The sequence below is a fragment of the Megascapheus bottae genome, chromosome 6, assembly GCF_031878675.1.
Source record: "Megascapheus bottae isolate mThoBot1 chromosome 6, mThoBot2.hap1, whole genome shotgun sequence".
Taxonomy (NCBI): Eukaryota; Metazoa; Chordata; class Mammalia; order Rodentia; family Geomyidae; genus Megascapheus; species Megascapheus bottae.
In genome coordinates, this window is record NC_143514.1 from 53,058,993 (window position 1) to 53,075,551 (window position 16,559).

Here is a 16,559-nt window from a genome sequence, read left to right on the forward strand (position 1 = left end):
ATAAAATTACAAAACTTGGAAAACAAAACTAAACAATTTAGTTGTGAATGTGTGTGGGTGTGTGTGTACATGTGCAATCTCATAAGAGGCAGGACAGTAGTTCCCTTGAAGGAGAGGAGACATGGAGATGAAAGGATCATGTTGGATGGGTCGTCCAAGGATGCTGGAAATGCTCTATTTCTCTATATGTCAGGTTTGAACAACAACAATACAGGCAGATAAATCTTGCAGACTCTTTTCTCCAATTAACCAGGAAAAAATCCAGAACTGGAGGTATGATATGGTTCAAGTGGTAGAGTGTCAGCTTTTGGACAACAAAAGCCAATTGAGAGGTCAAAGCACTTCATTCAAGCCTCAGTACTGGCACAGACACACACACACACACACACACACAGACACACACACACACACACACGACACCAATGTACAGATGAAGGTAACCTAGAGAGGAGCACACACACAAGGAAGATAATCAGAGAAGTATGGAGCTGCTTCTCCTTGTCATTCCATTTACATAACCCAGTTTCAATTGAATTTTGTTTCACCATTTGCATCTGAAAAATGGCACCCGAAATGCAGGGAATAGAGATCTGGAGAGCTGTTCCACAAAGAACATACTTCAGAAACCTAACCAAAAATGTGTCCTTTTCTTCCTAAAGTTCTGGGAAGGAGAAACCCTTCCTTCTTCGTTGGGGACGTCTTGTGGGGACTCTTCATCCGGATTGTAAGTTGGGCCAAGTGCAATGCTTGTTTATTAGGGAAATGCATCTGATCAGAGAGGCCCGCCTGACAAGTTCATTACATATCAATTTAATTAGCTGATTTACATTTAATTTACATTTCAATTAATGTCTTTAGCAACAAAAATGCTGCCTTAATAGGGTAACTGCCTGTTAGGCAATATGTAAAAGAATAAATAGTCACATTCTGAGGAAGAATTCCTGTTTTCAATTTTTTATTACCATAAATAACTGAAATAATTATTGCTCTTAAGGGCCATGTCCTCATTTCCTTCTGGGCCTAATTATAAAGACTTAGTACCTCATTAAACAAAATGGTTTTGGAGTCACAGAAAAACATTACTCCAATCGTGACTCATTAGTTTCAACAAAAGGGGGGAGACTGTGATAGTAGGCACATTTCAGGGGACTCGGGGACTTGGCTATTAATACAGGCAAGACTTGTCCTTTTGAGCCATGGTGCAAGGCTACTTGTCTGCAAGCCTGTTTGGGGGTGGGGGTGGTCTGAAGGATACTCGGTGTCTAAGTGTGTAAGTTCACTTCTTAGAAACTCTTGAGACATTATGCAGTGCTAAGTTTTAAAAGTTCTTCCGTGTACTTAGAACAACTATCCATCTTCCAGAGACAATCACAGCAAGATGTCTGTGAGACAAGATCAGAGCTGAGTTGTGAGAGACACAGGAAGCCATGTCTCAGAATGGGCAGGGGTAAAAATGGGCTGAAGAAATCGCAGGAGAAGGGGAAAGAGCGGAATGAGACTCTGGGGAATCCCACAGGGGAAAGCTGCCATGTGCCTGGGGGAACAGTAAGGGAAGGGGAAGGGACCGGGGTCTGGCAGCGTCAGGAGTCAGACATCGACAGGGTCCCCTGGCAATGGGCGCCGTGTCTTCCAGAAAGCTGCGTTCTTGGAAAATGTGCCGGAGAGAAAATGCTCAGAAGTGAAAACGTTAGACAAAGGGACGGCTCTCTAAATGCAAGGCCCGGGTTCTCTCTCCAGGAGAACCTCAGGCCGTGCTCACAGGCAGCTCTGCGGCTTCGGCCCTCCACAGTGCCACCGCGTGGGAGCGACGCGCAACTGCAGGAGTGCCGCCTGTGGGCTGGGCGCCTCCTCCCAACGCACCTGGGGTTTAGGATCTGCTTCTGCCCAGCAGGGGCATTGGAGGGAGGACTCAGGAGATAGATGGTGGACTTGAGAAAATGACGCACACAGAGGGAAGGAACGGGCCACGTTATTAACTAGAAAACCGGGCCTTTTTTTTTTTTTTTGCATACTATTGTGGAAGTAGCCATGTCAAGTACATGTCCTCTCACTGCTCCTAACGTTCTTCCCTTTTTCCTCCACTCCCATGCCAGCCCTTCAGAAACCGAATGAGAGGATGGAGTCCTGCCTTCCACCTTTATTCAGTCCTAAATCATTTCCGAGGCTCCTTTGCTCGTTTCCAGTTCTTTCCTTTCACTCAGGCTAAGGTTTTCAGAGCCTTTGACACCGTAGCCATGCGAATCTTGGAATTATCAGGTTCACTGACAGCCTTTTAATATTTTCTTAAAAAAGAAAAAGAGAAAGAAAGAAAGGACTGGTCAGTTCAGGGTGACTCAGGAAGCTGTCAAGAGGCAGGAGCCACCTCTCACCAGCAGGGGGAGGCCAGAACTTCTGCTCTGGTTCTTCCTAGTACTTTTCTGATCTCATCCTTAACAGAGCCCTTTTCTATAAAACAAATATTTTTAGTGCTTCTTTTTTCTATATGAAACTCATGGAATATGTATCGTGCCTGTATACTCACCCTCAAAATACACACGTGAATATAATATTCTAACTGTAATATGAAAGACAAACAAAAAGAACCTAACATGCCAAAAGAAAATTGATGTTTCCACATCATAAATGCCCTACCATGACTGCTTAAGGACTGGATGAAGCCTGGCTGATGGCACACAACTACAGTGTCAGCTACCTGGGAAGCTGAGGAAAAGATCACTTTAGTTAAGGACTACAAGGGTGGACTTGACAATGTTGTAAGACCCTATCACAAAAATTGAAGTTAAAAAAAGAATGAAATAATACATGATTTCTTTCATTTCCTCATTGTGAGAACTGAAAATGCTAATGGACTCAGCAAAGGTATTCTGGATTAGTGATTTAAACTACCATTTTCCCTGATATGTTTTTCTAAACTCTTGTACAACTCTAGATAAAATTCTGAACAAAATGTAGTCTTCTCCATCTAAAGGGAACATTTTGATATCTGTTAAAACCATGCACAAAACGAGGCTGAATTCAGATATATGGCAAACATTTCAGGAAAAGGATCCAAGTACTGGTGGCTCAAGCCAGTAATCCTAGCTCTTCAGGAGCTGAGATATGAGGATCATGGTTTGAAGCCAGCTTGGGAAAGCAAAGTCCATGATCCTCTTATCTCCATTAAACTAAAAGAGGAAAAAAAAGCCATACGTGGATCATTGGCTCACATAGTAGAGAACTAGCCTTGAGCAAAAAAAGCTCAGGGACATAGCCCAGGCCCTGAGTTCAAGGCCAAAACTGACACACAAGGAGGAGGAGGAGGAGGAGGAGGAGGAGGAGGAGGAGGAGGAGGAGGAGGAGGAGGGAAAAGGGACAACTTGAGACTTGGGGATGTTGGATAATATCATTGTGCAGGGCAACCTGGCATTTTGTGAATCTTGCCCACTAAGTGCCAAGAATATTACTTAGTTTTTTGGCCACTATTCCCAAATGGTCACACATTTCTGGTAGGTGAAATCATCAGTTTCCTACAGCAATGCAAATTTATACTTGTATTCTAAACTCTGAATCCTGAATTTGTGTTTCCTGCATGTGTGTCCAGCATGGCATTGGAATGGAGGAGTGGTCCTGCCTTTTGTTCTCAGCATTCTCAGCTGTTCCTCTCTGGATGGGTTACTTGAGGCTCTCATCCAGAGTATCAAGTCCCTCAGAAGACCACACCAACATTCGATCCTTCTGGTGTTCGTTATAGTTCCTGAGACATTTCTGTGGATCTGCCCTGGGAGCTGCAGCTCTCTGTGAAGGTGTCCTACCTCTCAGTCACATGATACTCACCACTTCTGTGCCCACCAATGGGACTTCCAATAGCCAGCTCCAGCAATTCCCTGCTTCCTTGGCCTTCTGGAGCCCACTCTGCCCACATGGTAGGCCAGGAAGGCAAGAATGAACATTTAATGGCAAATTGGGGCTGGGTGAATGGAGACTCCAGAATCCCCCTCTCCTGCCTAGGGCCAGATAACTCTGAGGTATGTATTCCATGGTTCTCATGAGAAAAGTTGCTTCATAACATGTGTCTGGTTGTCTCCTTCCGTGTTCCCTGAGATCATCTCCCCTCAGTAATGTACTTACCTTCATAGAACTGTCAGAAGCATCCAAGGATCTCAAACCAAGATGAAAATTATGGAGCAAACTTCTAATGATTTTTGTTGTTGTTGTTGTTTAAGCACCCGTGCAGCCCTTCTGGGAAAACATGTGGATAAGGACTTTGGGGCCTGAGAGCTGAGCCCCGGATCAATGACATTTCAATCGGCAGGCAAATACCCTCAATACCGTTTCAATCCTCAGGCAGATACCCTGGAGCAGAATCCATGGGTATGAAAGAATTCATGGGAACAGGCGGGCCCATGACCCTTGTCTACCTATTTGTGTGGGTTTGAACATTGACATGGAACAGCTGCCTTCAGTACTAGATGACACCAATTATTTAGCTTCCAACTTGACCCTGGACGATATGTTCCACAACTGGCAAAGAATGCATATGAAGATCAGATGGGCGTTAGTTTTTAAGTAGCTGTTTTCAGGAGGTGGCAGATCCTGTGAAGTCTGACTGAGGGAGATGGAGACACTCTCCCTTTGTGGATCTTTGTTCTGGGTGAACAAAGTGAAGAGACAGCTGTAAAGAGTGACAGTTGGGACGTGCAGGTCACTATTCTTTTACTATGCAAATGGTACGTTTGACAGACACCACCACAAGAAAAGGAGGAGGGACGGGAGGTGTAAGTGGGCCCCAAGGATACCTATGCTTGCTCACCAAAACTGGTTGGGAAAGTAGGGATCTGAGGTCAGGCTCTCTAACTCCTGCTTTGCAGAGCAGGGGCTTGAGGGATGCCTGTCATTCTGAACACTACACTCTCTCATCGGCCAGGAGCTGGCACACCGCCCTCTGACAGAGCAAGGGTCACATTTTGCCTCAGTTAGCACATTCCAAAGCTGCCCTCTGACTGTAGAGTAGACGGGAGGCTTTCTTTTCCTCTTTACAGTTTATTGGCAAAGTATCAAACATTTTATAGGGCAAATGCTGCCCTGTCCCTGGCTGTGCTCAGCAGGGACGACCAATAAGGACGCTGCAGTGGGGACAGCTCACATGAGGGTAACTTGGGGTTTGAAAGCTTGCCTTTGAATGCATCTCTTCAAGCCCTTTCAATGTTGCAAATCAAAGAGGCACACGGGGGAGCCTGGTGACTGGCAGCCTTCCCATCACAGCTACTAGAATGTGTAGCCCTTTGTGAGTCCAGAACAGCAAGGGGTGAAGAGGAGGGCGGATCTCAGGAAGCTTGACCAGGGGGTCCACAGCCTCAGTGGCAAGCAGAGCTGTTTCCCTGGGGGGTGTGGATGTTATATGCCAAGAAAACAGAAGTCACATTTTTGAGTCAGAGAGTCTTTAGTAGAACCTCTACAATAAAGGCATCTGACAACAGACCAGCAGAGGAATGCTGTCAGCTGAAACGATATTACATTCCTACTGCACAGGAAAGTGTGCAGTGCCTTGAGGTTTTATAATGGGTAATAAGTGAAACTGGACAGAGGTTTATAAAATGACAGTCTGCAACATTTTACAAGGCATGACTAATAAAAGGTTGTCAAATGGGCCGGAAGTTTGGCCTAGTGGTAGAGTGTCTGCCTAGCATGCACAAAGACTCAGGTTTGATTCCTCAGGTACCATATACATAGGAAAAAAAGATGGAAATGATGCTGTAGCTCCAGTGGTAGAGCTCTATCCTTGGAAAAGTCCAAGGACAGTGATTAGGCCCTGAGTTCAAGCCCCAGAGCTGGCAATAAAAGAAAAAAGTTGTCAAGCCATAAAATAAACTTCTGAATCTATAAACTGAACTCATTTTTAATTATCATGCTAGAAGAAAGACTGAATCATACTTCTGTATTTTTTTTAGAGAGCCAAGTATGATGGTACATACCTGTAATTCCAGAAGTCATGAAGCTCAGGTAGAAGGATCACTGGTATGGTGCCAGCCTGAACTCCATAGTGACCTCTCTCAAAAACAAACAAACAAAACAAAACAAGTGAACTAAAAGAATAGAGAGGAACGGGGGGGGTGGGGGGGGAAGGGGGCAGGGAGGAGGAAGTGGAACAGGAGAACAAAGAAAGACAGGAGGAAAAGATCATGCAAAAATTATTGTCATGAGGGCAGGGAGTTTGGCCTAGTGGTAGAGTGCCTGCCTAGCATGCACAAAGACCCAAGTTCGATTCCTTGGTACCACAATATATAGAAAAAGCCAGAAGTGTTGCTGTGGTTCAAAGGGTAGAACACTAAGTAGGCCTTGAGAAAGCTGAATGATAGTGCTTAGGCCCTGAGTTGAAGCTGCAGTACTGGCAAAAAAAAAAAAAAAAAAAATTGTCTCATACCAGATACCAGTGGCTCATAACTGTGACCCTAGCTATTTAGGAGACTAAGATCTGAAGATCAGAGTTTGAAGCCCAGAAAGGTCCATAAAACTTATCTCCAATTAACTACTAGAGAGCTAGAAGTGTCATTATGGTTTAAAGTGGTAGAGTGCTAACCTTGAGCGAAAAAGCTCAGGGATAGCACCCAGACCCTGAGTTTAAGTCCCATGACTGCCAAAAAAAAATTATTGTGACATGAAGCAATAATAATAATAAACTAAACAGCAAGAACTATCTGAAGCATTATAGCTATATATCAGATAGTTAAAACACATATAAATGTTCCAGGTTTTGAGATTTAAACTTTTAATCTATAACTTACTTCTCATTGTGAATGCACATTTACTTTTGCATTTCATTTTCCCTTAGCAACTTTTGCATGCCTTTTAATTTTGAAAGAGGCTATCCAAATTAATAAGCTGAAGTTCCACAAAACCTGAAACTTCCAAGGTACAACGATAGCTACTGGGAAAAGAAGAATAAAGACCTGAACCCTGGCTTCATCATTGTTACCAGCCACCAAGCCAGCCTGATCCATAAATCAACAATTACATCGTGCCCACAGAAAACTCAAGGCCTTTGTTTCACTTCCTACCTTCAGCTCAATTATTGCTTCTATTCACATAAACATTTTATGGAGGGGCTGGGGACTTCAGTGTACCTTGCACACTCTCTGGTACTCCCATCTCACACTGGAGACATTCCCAGAATGCTTCTTGCCACACTCAGACTTCCCAATGCATTCCACTTCACTGCACAGTTGCTGCATCAGGCAATCCTGATTTTGTTCTGTGTAGTTTTTTGTTCCCCTCATATCCTCAGAGTTATCATAAAAATTGTTTTTGTAAAGCAACCATAGAAGAATTAGGCCATCTGCTTCAAAATAACTATTTCTTCCCCCATATGGCCTACCCCTGACTCCTTTTTCTTTTCCCTTATCTTCCCAGTGAGCTACATTCATTGTACATCTTCAGCAAAATGAAATGGAGAACACAGGAGGATTTCAGAGGCAATGAAAAGGGAACTTTCTCCTTCCCTGGCATGTGTCCTGCTGGCCTGAGTCCTGTGTGTGGGATGGAGAGCAGAGACAAGGCCAGGATCTAAGCTATCCCTGCCACACTAGTGGCTTTTCAAGGACGAAAGCATTGTTTTAATATTTTCTACTTCCACCATGCCTGTTGGTATGGATTCAATAAACATTTGATAAAGGGAAAAGAGAGGCAGAAGGCAAGATATATTAGCACTGAAATTACTTCATTGTATAAAAGAAATTCTCCCCAAACCTTTCCATGTCTTCATTTCAAAGGGATATCCTCCTTTTCTAGTTATTTATTGCTCTTTCTTCCCTTAGGCTCTAAGGAAAATGCATTAGCCTGTCAGTTCAAGAGCAATCCCTTCACCTTTGCCCTTGACCCTAGACTCTCCTGAGTCCCTCAGAATATAGATTCAGTAATCATCTTTCTAATAGTAATCTTCCTGACTCTGGTTGCAGCCCTTCTCTGATTCTTTACTGATTGTTTTTGCTCAGCCTGATAATTTTACTTGCTACACACACACACACACACACACAGACAGACACACACACACACACACACACACACACACACACACACACACACACACGCTCATGACCAACATCTTCTGGGCCAGATTTTTACCATAGGCATCCGCCTGCTTGCTTTTCTTTTGCTGCCATTTCCTATCTTTACTGCCTTATTTGACATTCATTCACATTCATCCACTAACTGAAATTCATCCGCTCGAGGTCACCAGTGACCAATTTCCAAATCTATTAGGCACGTTGAGTACTTAATTTTACCAAGTTCACAGGAGCGTGAGCCACTGCCGGTCATCACCCCGTTTCTGGAACTTTCCTCGACTGTCTACCATGACACTGAACTCTGATGCTTCTCCTGTGTCTATTTATGTCACTACATGTGAGCAGAGACTTTTCTCCCCTACATTTAAAGGGAAATAACACTGCCTCATCTCTTGGAAGGATCTCCCTGCTTTGATATTTGAGCTGTGTTGGTTCATTTGAAGAGGGTTATTGACCACGAAATATTGTATCCAAGAAAGAATCATGGAGAGATTTAACCATATGGAAGTTAGATGTCCTGAAGGAACCAGGGCTCTGAAACCTGGAGGGGGAAAAAGGGTGTCACGAGAGACTAACGAGAAAGGAACCTTTGCATGGGAGGACCTCCAACCATTGAGCAGAACCAGTGACAAGGAAAGTTTGGTCTCATTGTAGAAGAGAACTTTTTAACACATATAAGCTATAGAACAGTAGGAAAGGGAGCGACATAATGTCAGGATCCCAATAATCTAAATTACATTCTTATGTGAATTACAGAAATGTGCTGACACAATGGCACTCATGCCTTACCCACTGGCTGCTGTGGGTAGGTAGGTGCCCTCTGTACAGCAAAGCCTGCACTATCTACTCTTGTAGAAGTCACTCAATTTTCTGTCACTTCAGGCATTCAGTTAGAGACTAGGTGATAATCTGGTTTGGTTTTATGGAGAGCACCTCTTATATTCCTGCTTATAATGATCTTATCCTTATTATGAGTATGTGTTAGAGATGGAGAGAAGAGAAGACAAATGGAGGAAATAAGGAAATGTGGAGACTGAAAAAAAGAAAGATGAATGGGGAGAGGGAAGAGAGGGAGGAAGAAAAGAGAGCCAGAGAGACAGACACATTAAAACTCAAATCTGCATAGATGGTCTGTGCTTTAGGAGCAAGTCATTTCTAGCAGAGTCTGCCACAGAATCAATCTCTGGACCTGCTTTTCCTGCCTTGTTTGCTATCTCAGTATTTGAGCCCCATTGTTTCAAGGTGGCCAAAACCTGACCTAGGCCAGTAAGTCTCAAGCCGACTACACAGTGAAATCATCTGTAGACTTTTCAAAAGAAAAACATATACCTAAGATTGAAAGCTTTTGATGTGAAACCCAGACATCTACATTAAAAAAAAACTTCCTAGTAATTAAAACTTTAATTACTTCCTGAATAATTATTATCAGCTTCAAGAGTCATTGGTTTAAGCCAGACATGAGTACTCTTCCCATTTCACTTCTACTCCTTCTCTATCTGCAGGAGGCTGTGAGTAGCAAATGGAAAACTGCTGGGAAGTTTCTGGAATATATATATATATATATATTTTTTCAAGTAACAGGTTTGTCTTTCTGGTTGTGGGATTACCCTCTTTTCTTTTACCTGGTGTGAACTGGACAAGTAGCCTGAATAGAATTGGCCTAAGCCCGATCACTCACAAGACCTCACACCAAAAATGGAAAAATGAGTTCCAAACAAATGAGCCTCAAAATGGCAGCAAAGATCGTGAATAGAAAGGGTTTGAACTTTCAAACCAGACGAACTTCCCTCTTGAGCCCCTCCAGGCTTGCTTCCCTGAGGAAATTGAATCTTATATTTTTAAGCCAATGCTAATTGAATTTTCTATCTTTAACTAGAAGCAATTCATTTGAGTATGTGATCTTTTTTTTCCGTTTGCTTTTTTTTATTGTAATTAGTAAAAGGGTTACATGATATTTGCCAGATAGAAGGTGCATTAATTCACATACATTGATACCCTTTCACATGTCTTGGTACCCGTTTCCCTCCCCCCCCACAGCCCCCACCCGTCTTGGTTTCCCCCCTTCCCTATCAAATTTCAAATATCCAAATACAAATAAATTCAATATATCAGATAACAAAGTGAGATACTATACCAATATGAAATAACCAAGGGACAGCAAAGGAGATGAGAGACAACATAGTACATTAAGGAAAACAATCATTCATTATATGGCTTTTGTTTCAATATCCTGGAGGTCCTTTCAATTAGCTTCACATTATATGTCCTTATGTATCAAGATTTTGCTCTATTGCAAATCTCTGCTAGTAGAGCCCAAGGTTTCTACTGATTATGATGAATGAGGGAAACCATTGAGCCTAAGTTCCTTTGAGTCTGGCTTACTTCACTTAATATGATTTTTTCTAAGTCTTTCCATTTCCTAACAAATGGGGCGATGTCATTCTTTCTGACAGCAGCATAGAATTCCATTGTGTACAAATACCACAACTTGTTGATCCACTCATCAACTGAGGGACATCTAGGTTGGTTCCATATCTTTGCTATGGTGAATAGTGCTGCAATGAACATTGTTGTGCTAGTGGGTTTAGTATGTCCTTGTTTCTGGATGGTGGGGTAAATGCCAAGTAGTGGAATTGCTGGGTCATAGGGGAGTTCTATGTTTAGCCTTTTGAGGCACTGCCACACTGCTTTCCATAGTGGTTGAACGAGTTTGCACTCCCACCAACAGTGTAGTAGTGATCCCTCCTGGCCACATCCACTCCAGCATCTGTTGTCATTCGTTTTCCTGATCCTGGCCATTCTAGCTGGAGTGAGGTGGAATCTTAGAGTTGTTTTGGTTTGCATTTCTTTTATGACCAGAGATGTTGAGCATTTCTTCATGTGTCTATAGGCCATTTTTGTTTCTTCTTCACAGAAGACTCTCTTTAAGTCTTTGGCCCATTTTTTAATGGGATGGTTGTTACTTTGGAGGTTAGTTTTGGAGTGATTCAATTTTTTGAGTTGTTGATATATTTTAGATATGAGGCCTTTGTCCGTTGTTTGGTTGGTGAAGATCTTCTCCCACTCTGTAGGCTTCCTGATTAGTTTACTAGCTATGTCCTTTGCCATACAAAAGCTCTGCAGTTTAATGCAGTCCCACTTATCCAGCCTTTCTCTGATTTGTTGTGATTCTTGGTCCTTATTAAGGAAGTTTCGACCTGTGCCAAGGAGGCCTAGTGTATCTCCTATTCCTTCCTGTAAAGTTTTCAGTGTGTTAGCTTTTACCTCCAGGTCTTTGATCCATTTGGAGTTAATTCTAGTGCAAGGTGACAAAGAAGGATCCAGCTTTAGTTTTCTGCAGGTGCTTAACCAGTTCTGCCAGCACCACTTGTTGAAGAGGCTGTCTTTCTTCCATTCTATTTTTTTGGCTCCCTTGTCAAAGATTAGGTGGCCATAGGTCTGTGGTTTAATATCTGGGTCCTCAGTTCTATTCCATTGGTCTTCAGGCCTGTTCCTGTGCCAGTAGTATGTGATCTTTTTTATGCATAACTCCATTATGATTTTTTAAAATCTCCTTGGAAACAAGAGAAGTATAGACTAATGGTAATGTTCAGGCTAAAAATGTGCAGTGGATTTGAGATAAACTTTTCTTTTTATGAAAACATTTATTACTATTACTATTGATATTATTTATTCATTTTTGATGCTAGTCCTGGGACTGGTTTCAAGGCCTGGGTGCTGTACCTGAGCATTTTTGCTAAAGACTGGAGTCCTACCGCTTGAGTCACAATTCCACTTCCAGTTTTTTGTTTTGTTTTGCTTTTCTTTGTTTTTGAGGAGTTAATAGGAGATAAGAGTCTCACAGTCTTTCCTTCCTGGAATGACTTTGAACCTTAAGCCTTAGATCCCTGCATCCTGAAAAACTAGGATAACAGGCACGAGTTGCTGGTGCTTGCTTGTTTTTACTTAAATATTTGTACTAGGCTGCTAGGACTGCCATAACAATATGCAAAAGACCAGGTGGCTTACACAACAGAAATTTGTTTCCTGAAAGATCTGGAGACTGGAAATTTGTTATTTTCTGAGACTCCTTTCCTTATCCTTTGTTGATGGCAGTCTTCTGATACTATCATGTGGTTGTATCTCTGTGTATGTCTGTATCCTAAACTCCTTAAAGAATGCCCAGAAGTAGTACTGATTGCTTTCAGTGATTAGGATGCTTAGGAGGGCATTATTCTGTTTACCACAAATATTCAGTGTCCTCAATACTTCACATAAAAAATAAAAAAAATAAAATAAAAACTCAATGGTACCTACATCAGAACCCTCTTCCAATTATTACCTAGATACAAGACCAGAAGCATACCCTTTCTCATCTACAAGTGTTCCCCCAGGATGGATGGGGGAATTCAAAGAAATTTCCATAGCCCTTTGGGAACTTCTATATAGTTCCCTGAGTTCTTATCTTTCCTGTAATGGACAGAGTAACATTGAGTTTGAAGAGGTCCTCCCATTTGGTTGGAAACAATGCTCAATTCCAGCAAGCAGTCTGCATCTATGGTTCAGAATTTCACAATGTGTTCCCCCACTCTCATCACTTGTTTTCCAAAAGGCAATCTGGCCTCTTACATGTCCATTTTCTCTAAGGCTGGCATCTGAGAACTTAGAAATGGTTCTTCATTAACTTATTACTTTCTAAAATTCAGTCAGGGCCCAGGAGTGTGGTGTAGTGGTAGAGTGCTTGCCTAGCATGCTCAAAGCCCTGGATTCAATTCCTTGGTACCACTTACACAGAAAAAGCTGCAAGTTGTGCTCTGGCTCAACTGGTAGAGCACTAGCCTTGAGAAAGCTCAAGTACAGTGCCCAGGCCCTGAGTTCAAGCCCCAGGACTGGCAAAAAAAAAACCCATCTGTCAGAGGAATGGCAATCCCATTATTACTGACTGAGCAAGTATATCTTACTTAGGGAGAGAGCTAATGTTTTATAGCATTTTTTGTACACAATTCTACAGTTTAGAATTGTAGAGTGCATTTCTGGGTATATGTTGTTAAATATAATTGTGGAATAACATTTTTAAGGCCAAACACATTTCTCAAAGGAAAATTCACATTGTTTTATATAATTCTTATAGGATGAATCCTGTAGAAGGTAAATCTATCAAGTGATTTCTGTTTTATCTATTAATTCCAAACTATGGCAGAAATAGTATAAAAGATTTTTTTCTTAAACCTTCCATTCTATTGTTAGTGGTAAGTCTAGTATTTAGAAATTTAGAAATATTCAACTTCAAAATACACAGAATCATCAACTTGAATGACAAGAACAAGGCTTCAGAAGCACAGATTCCTATTTTCAAATGAAAGATGGTATAACATTTTCTATTTTATTCTATTCTATTATTATAATTACTACTGCCATCACAATTTGTTGAAAATTTAGCCTCAACTAATTGGTATGTTATGTCATTGACAACATTAAACTAATACATAACATATGAGTTATAATTTTATTGCAAAACAGGGCTTTCTTTGAAGAAAGATAGTTTTAAGTTTAAATTACTGTTTTACTGCATATTATGAATGTCCTCAATTTACTCCAACCTTGTTTCCTTGCTTAGTGAAGATAGAAATATTTACCTTGTAGAACTGTGTAAAATATACAATTATGTTTAGCAGCTATCTTGTACAATACCTGATATGTAATATCACTAAATAGTTGCTACAGATATTACAACCTTATTATTAATAGTCTGCTTACAAAAACATTGACCTTGTTGGAATCAAGTTCTCTATGGAGACTAAACATAAAAGAACATTAATGTGTGTGTGTGTGTGTGTGTGTGTGTGTGTGTGTGTGTGTTCTTCCTTCTGATCAGTCTGGTCAGTCTGAGTTATCATTTGTACTTAACAATTTCTCTTCCATCACTCACTGTGCAAAATGTAAAAGATTGAGCATGCAAAGGAAGAATGTCTGCAACCTGTAGAATAGGCAAATAACTATTATCTGCATATACATATGAGAGAATGTAATAGAAAAATGACTATGCTTTGCAATTCATAGAAAAAATGGAAAGGCAGATGAAACCAAGCACTCATATTCAGGGATGCAAAATGAAACAACTACAATTAGATATCTAGACTAGACATATCAAATGACAAACATAAAATGTCCAAGCAATGGAAAGAGTGAACGAAAGTAAACAATCATGCAAATCTGTACAACTTTGGGAAATGGTGTGGTAAACATTACCTATTAAAGTCCCAGAACAAAACTTTACTCTGGGTCAGTTCATTTCTACTCTAGCACATGTGTAATTAACAGACAGACATGTCCTAGGATGTTCATAACTAGTTGTTAAGAGCTAAACATGGAAACAGCACAGATGAATATCAAGAATAGAAAGGTTATATAAACCAGCACCCGTGTGTATGTCCCTCCCCCCTTTTATAAAAAAAAAATACTGTCCAAAAATAGAACACATTTTGAACTGCATTGCATCAACTTTGGATGACTCTCCTATAGAAAAATAGTCATAGAAATATACAGTATTCCACCAAAATAGCATTGCACCATTTTGGAAATTTGTACCTTAAAGCGAAGTAAATCTTGTTTAAAGGGAGGGTAATGGGGACCAAGACATGTGAAAGGGCATCAATGTATGTGAATTAATGCACCTTCTATCTGGCAAATATCATGTAACCCTTTTATTAATTACAATAAGTGTCAAAAAAAAGTCATGTTGGTGATTACTTCTAGGACAAGAAGGAGAAGGCAATGGATAGGACATTTTTAAGGTGGGTGATAATGCTGTTTCTTAACTGGGTGCTAATTTCCCAGGTCATTTCTGTATATGTTGTCCTTGTTTATGTCATTGTTATCAAGATGGGCACGTTCTATTCACTTCGGTATGCGAAACATATTTCGTAATAAAATGATTTTCACACGACTGGATTAGGCCTGCTCTTAGATGGTCTGCAGCCAGGACACTCACTGGGAGTTCAGTGTAAGCAGCCTGCATTGAGATTCCACACCATGAGACAGGCAACCTCGAAGGGAAAAGAAAACACACCGAATGAAGAATCGCAGCGTAGGCGACGAGAGAGGACCACGAGGATGGTTCAAGGCCCTCCTCTCCGCTAGACAACTCTTTTTCAGAGTGTCTAGGAGGCAAATCTCTCATCCTCCATGTCTTCCCGATGGTCCTGTAAGCCGTGAAATTCCAAAAGGAGGACTCACAACAAATAAGAGTAATTGCTTTACAGTTGGGAAACTGACGTCGCAGTGACCGGACCAGCGTCACTGCTTTGGAACTCAGGGCTCCTTGGTCCCCAGGCCGCATCCTGACTCCTATCCCACCCCAAGCACTTCTCTCCTCCGCGGGGCTTTGAGGCCCGCGGTGTGTCGTCACAGAAGACCCGCCCCGCCCCCATCCCGCCACGGGGAGACCACGCCCGCCCGGCCCTCAAGCCCCGCCCAGCGCGCGCCAAGCCCCGCCCCTGCCGCTCGCCCTCGCGTGTTTCCGGCTCCGCTTCTCTTGGCTGCTATGACAACGAGTCCGCGCCCCGCGCAAAGCTGCTACTCGGGCGGGACCCAGGCTGGACCGCGGGCCCCGGCCTGGGGGCCACAGCTGCCACCGGCGCCGCCACCTTGTCTGTTCCCCATCCCCGCTCCTCCCCGAGTCTCCCCGCCTCACTCAGGCCCGTGGCCGGGGTCCTTCCCCGCCACCCCACCCCGCGCCGATGCCGAAGGTGAAGGCGTTGCAATGCGCCTTGGCGCTGGAGATCCGCTCTGTGAGTACCGGTCGAGCCCCCGCCCCGGAACAGCTTAACTCGGGGAGTCCCCCCCCCCCCCGCGCCCTCGGGGGGGGGTGGAAACTCGGGGTCTGTCTCCCACGTAGACGTCCGTCACAGTCTGAACTAACCACTTGTGAGGAGCCGTGACCCCGTCACCTCGGTGCCCGCGCCCCTCCCTCTCACCCGCCCCGCCCCCGGCCTCGCCCCAGCCTCCCGGCCCTCCCGAGAGTGGGGGGCGGCGGCGTTCTCTTTAAGTTCTTCCGCTCTGGCTCGGCTCGGCTGGGGCGCACGGGGGGCTCCCGCCCCAGTCTGGGGGCGTGGTGGCGTTTCCCTCCGAGCCCCCTGTGCCCAGCCTCCTCCACGCCCGCGCACCGTCCCCACCCACAACCGCAGAAGTGTGGCGCGACCGCCTAAAGCCCCCGGCAGCCCCCTTCCCGGAGAGCCCTCGCTCCCGAGGAGCCGCTCCAGCACTCCCCCCAGGCTAAGGGGGATTCTTCCACATCCTCCCAACCAATGCACGAAAAGTGCCCCTCCGCTTTGTGGGGAAAGCTCCTCCAAACCTGTCATGCCGACCAGGCTCGCGCCAGACTGGAAATCCAGCTGAGGCAGAGAACCTCGAGGGCGCGGGCTCCCCCGCCCCGATGGCTGTGAGAACACTCCTCCCCCTCCCCAGGAAGGCCCCTCTCCGAATCACTCCATCCTCTGGGTGTCCCCAGAGAATGCTGACGAGGCCATCCCCACCCTTCCT

At 43.5% G+C, this 16,559-nt stretch overlaps 1 protein-coding gene and 1 long non-coding RNA gene across 3 annotated transcripts in view; one reads left to right on the top strand and one right to left on the bottom strand.

Annotated features, from left to right (window-relative positions):
* Window positions 1-2,051: 2,051 nt before the first annotated feature.
* Window positions 2,052-16,451, bottom strand: LOC150061856 (uncharacterized). 2 transcript variants are annotated; one of them, XR_016535961.1, is made up of 3 exons: window positions 16,372-16,451; window positions 5,952-6,024; window positions 2,052-2,282 (listed from the first exon to the last, which is right to left on the bottom strand). It is a non-coding gene; the product is annotated as an uncharacterized LOC150061856 (long non-coding RNA). The 2 variants fall into 2 exon arrangements; XR_016535960.1 differs by lacking the exon at window positions 16,372-16,451 and adding an exon at window positions 15,010-15,181.
* The window catches only part of Spata6 (spermatogenesis associated 6), a 69,137-nt gene continuing 68,207 nt past the window's right edge, over window positions 15,630-16,559 (top strand). The window contains exon 1 of the mRNA XM_090334886.1: window positions 15,630-15,808. Within this exon, the coding sequence (XP_090191012.1) occupies window positions 15,758-15,808 (51 nt within the window). The 5' untranslated portion in view covers window positions 15,630-15,757. The remainder of the gene's footprint in view (window positions 15,809-16,559) is intronic.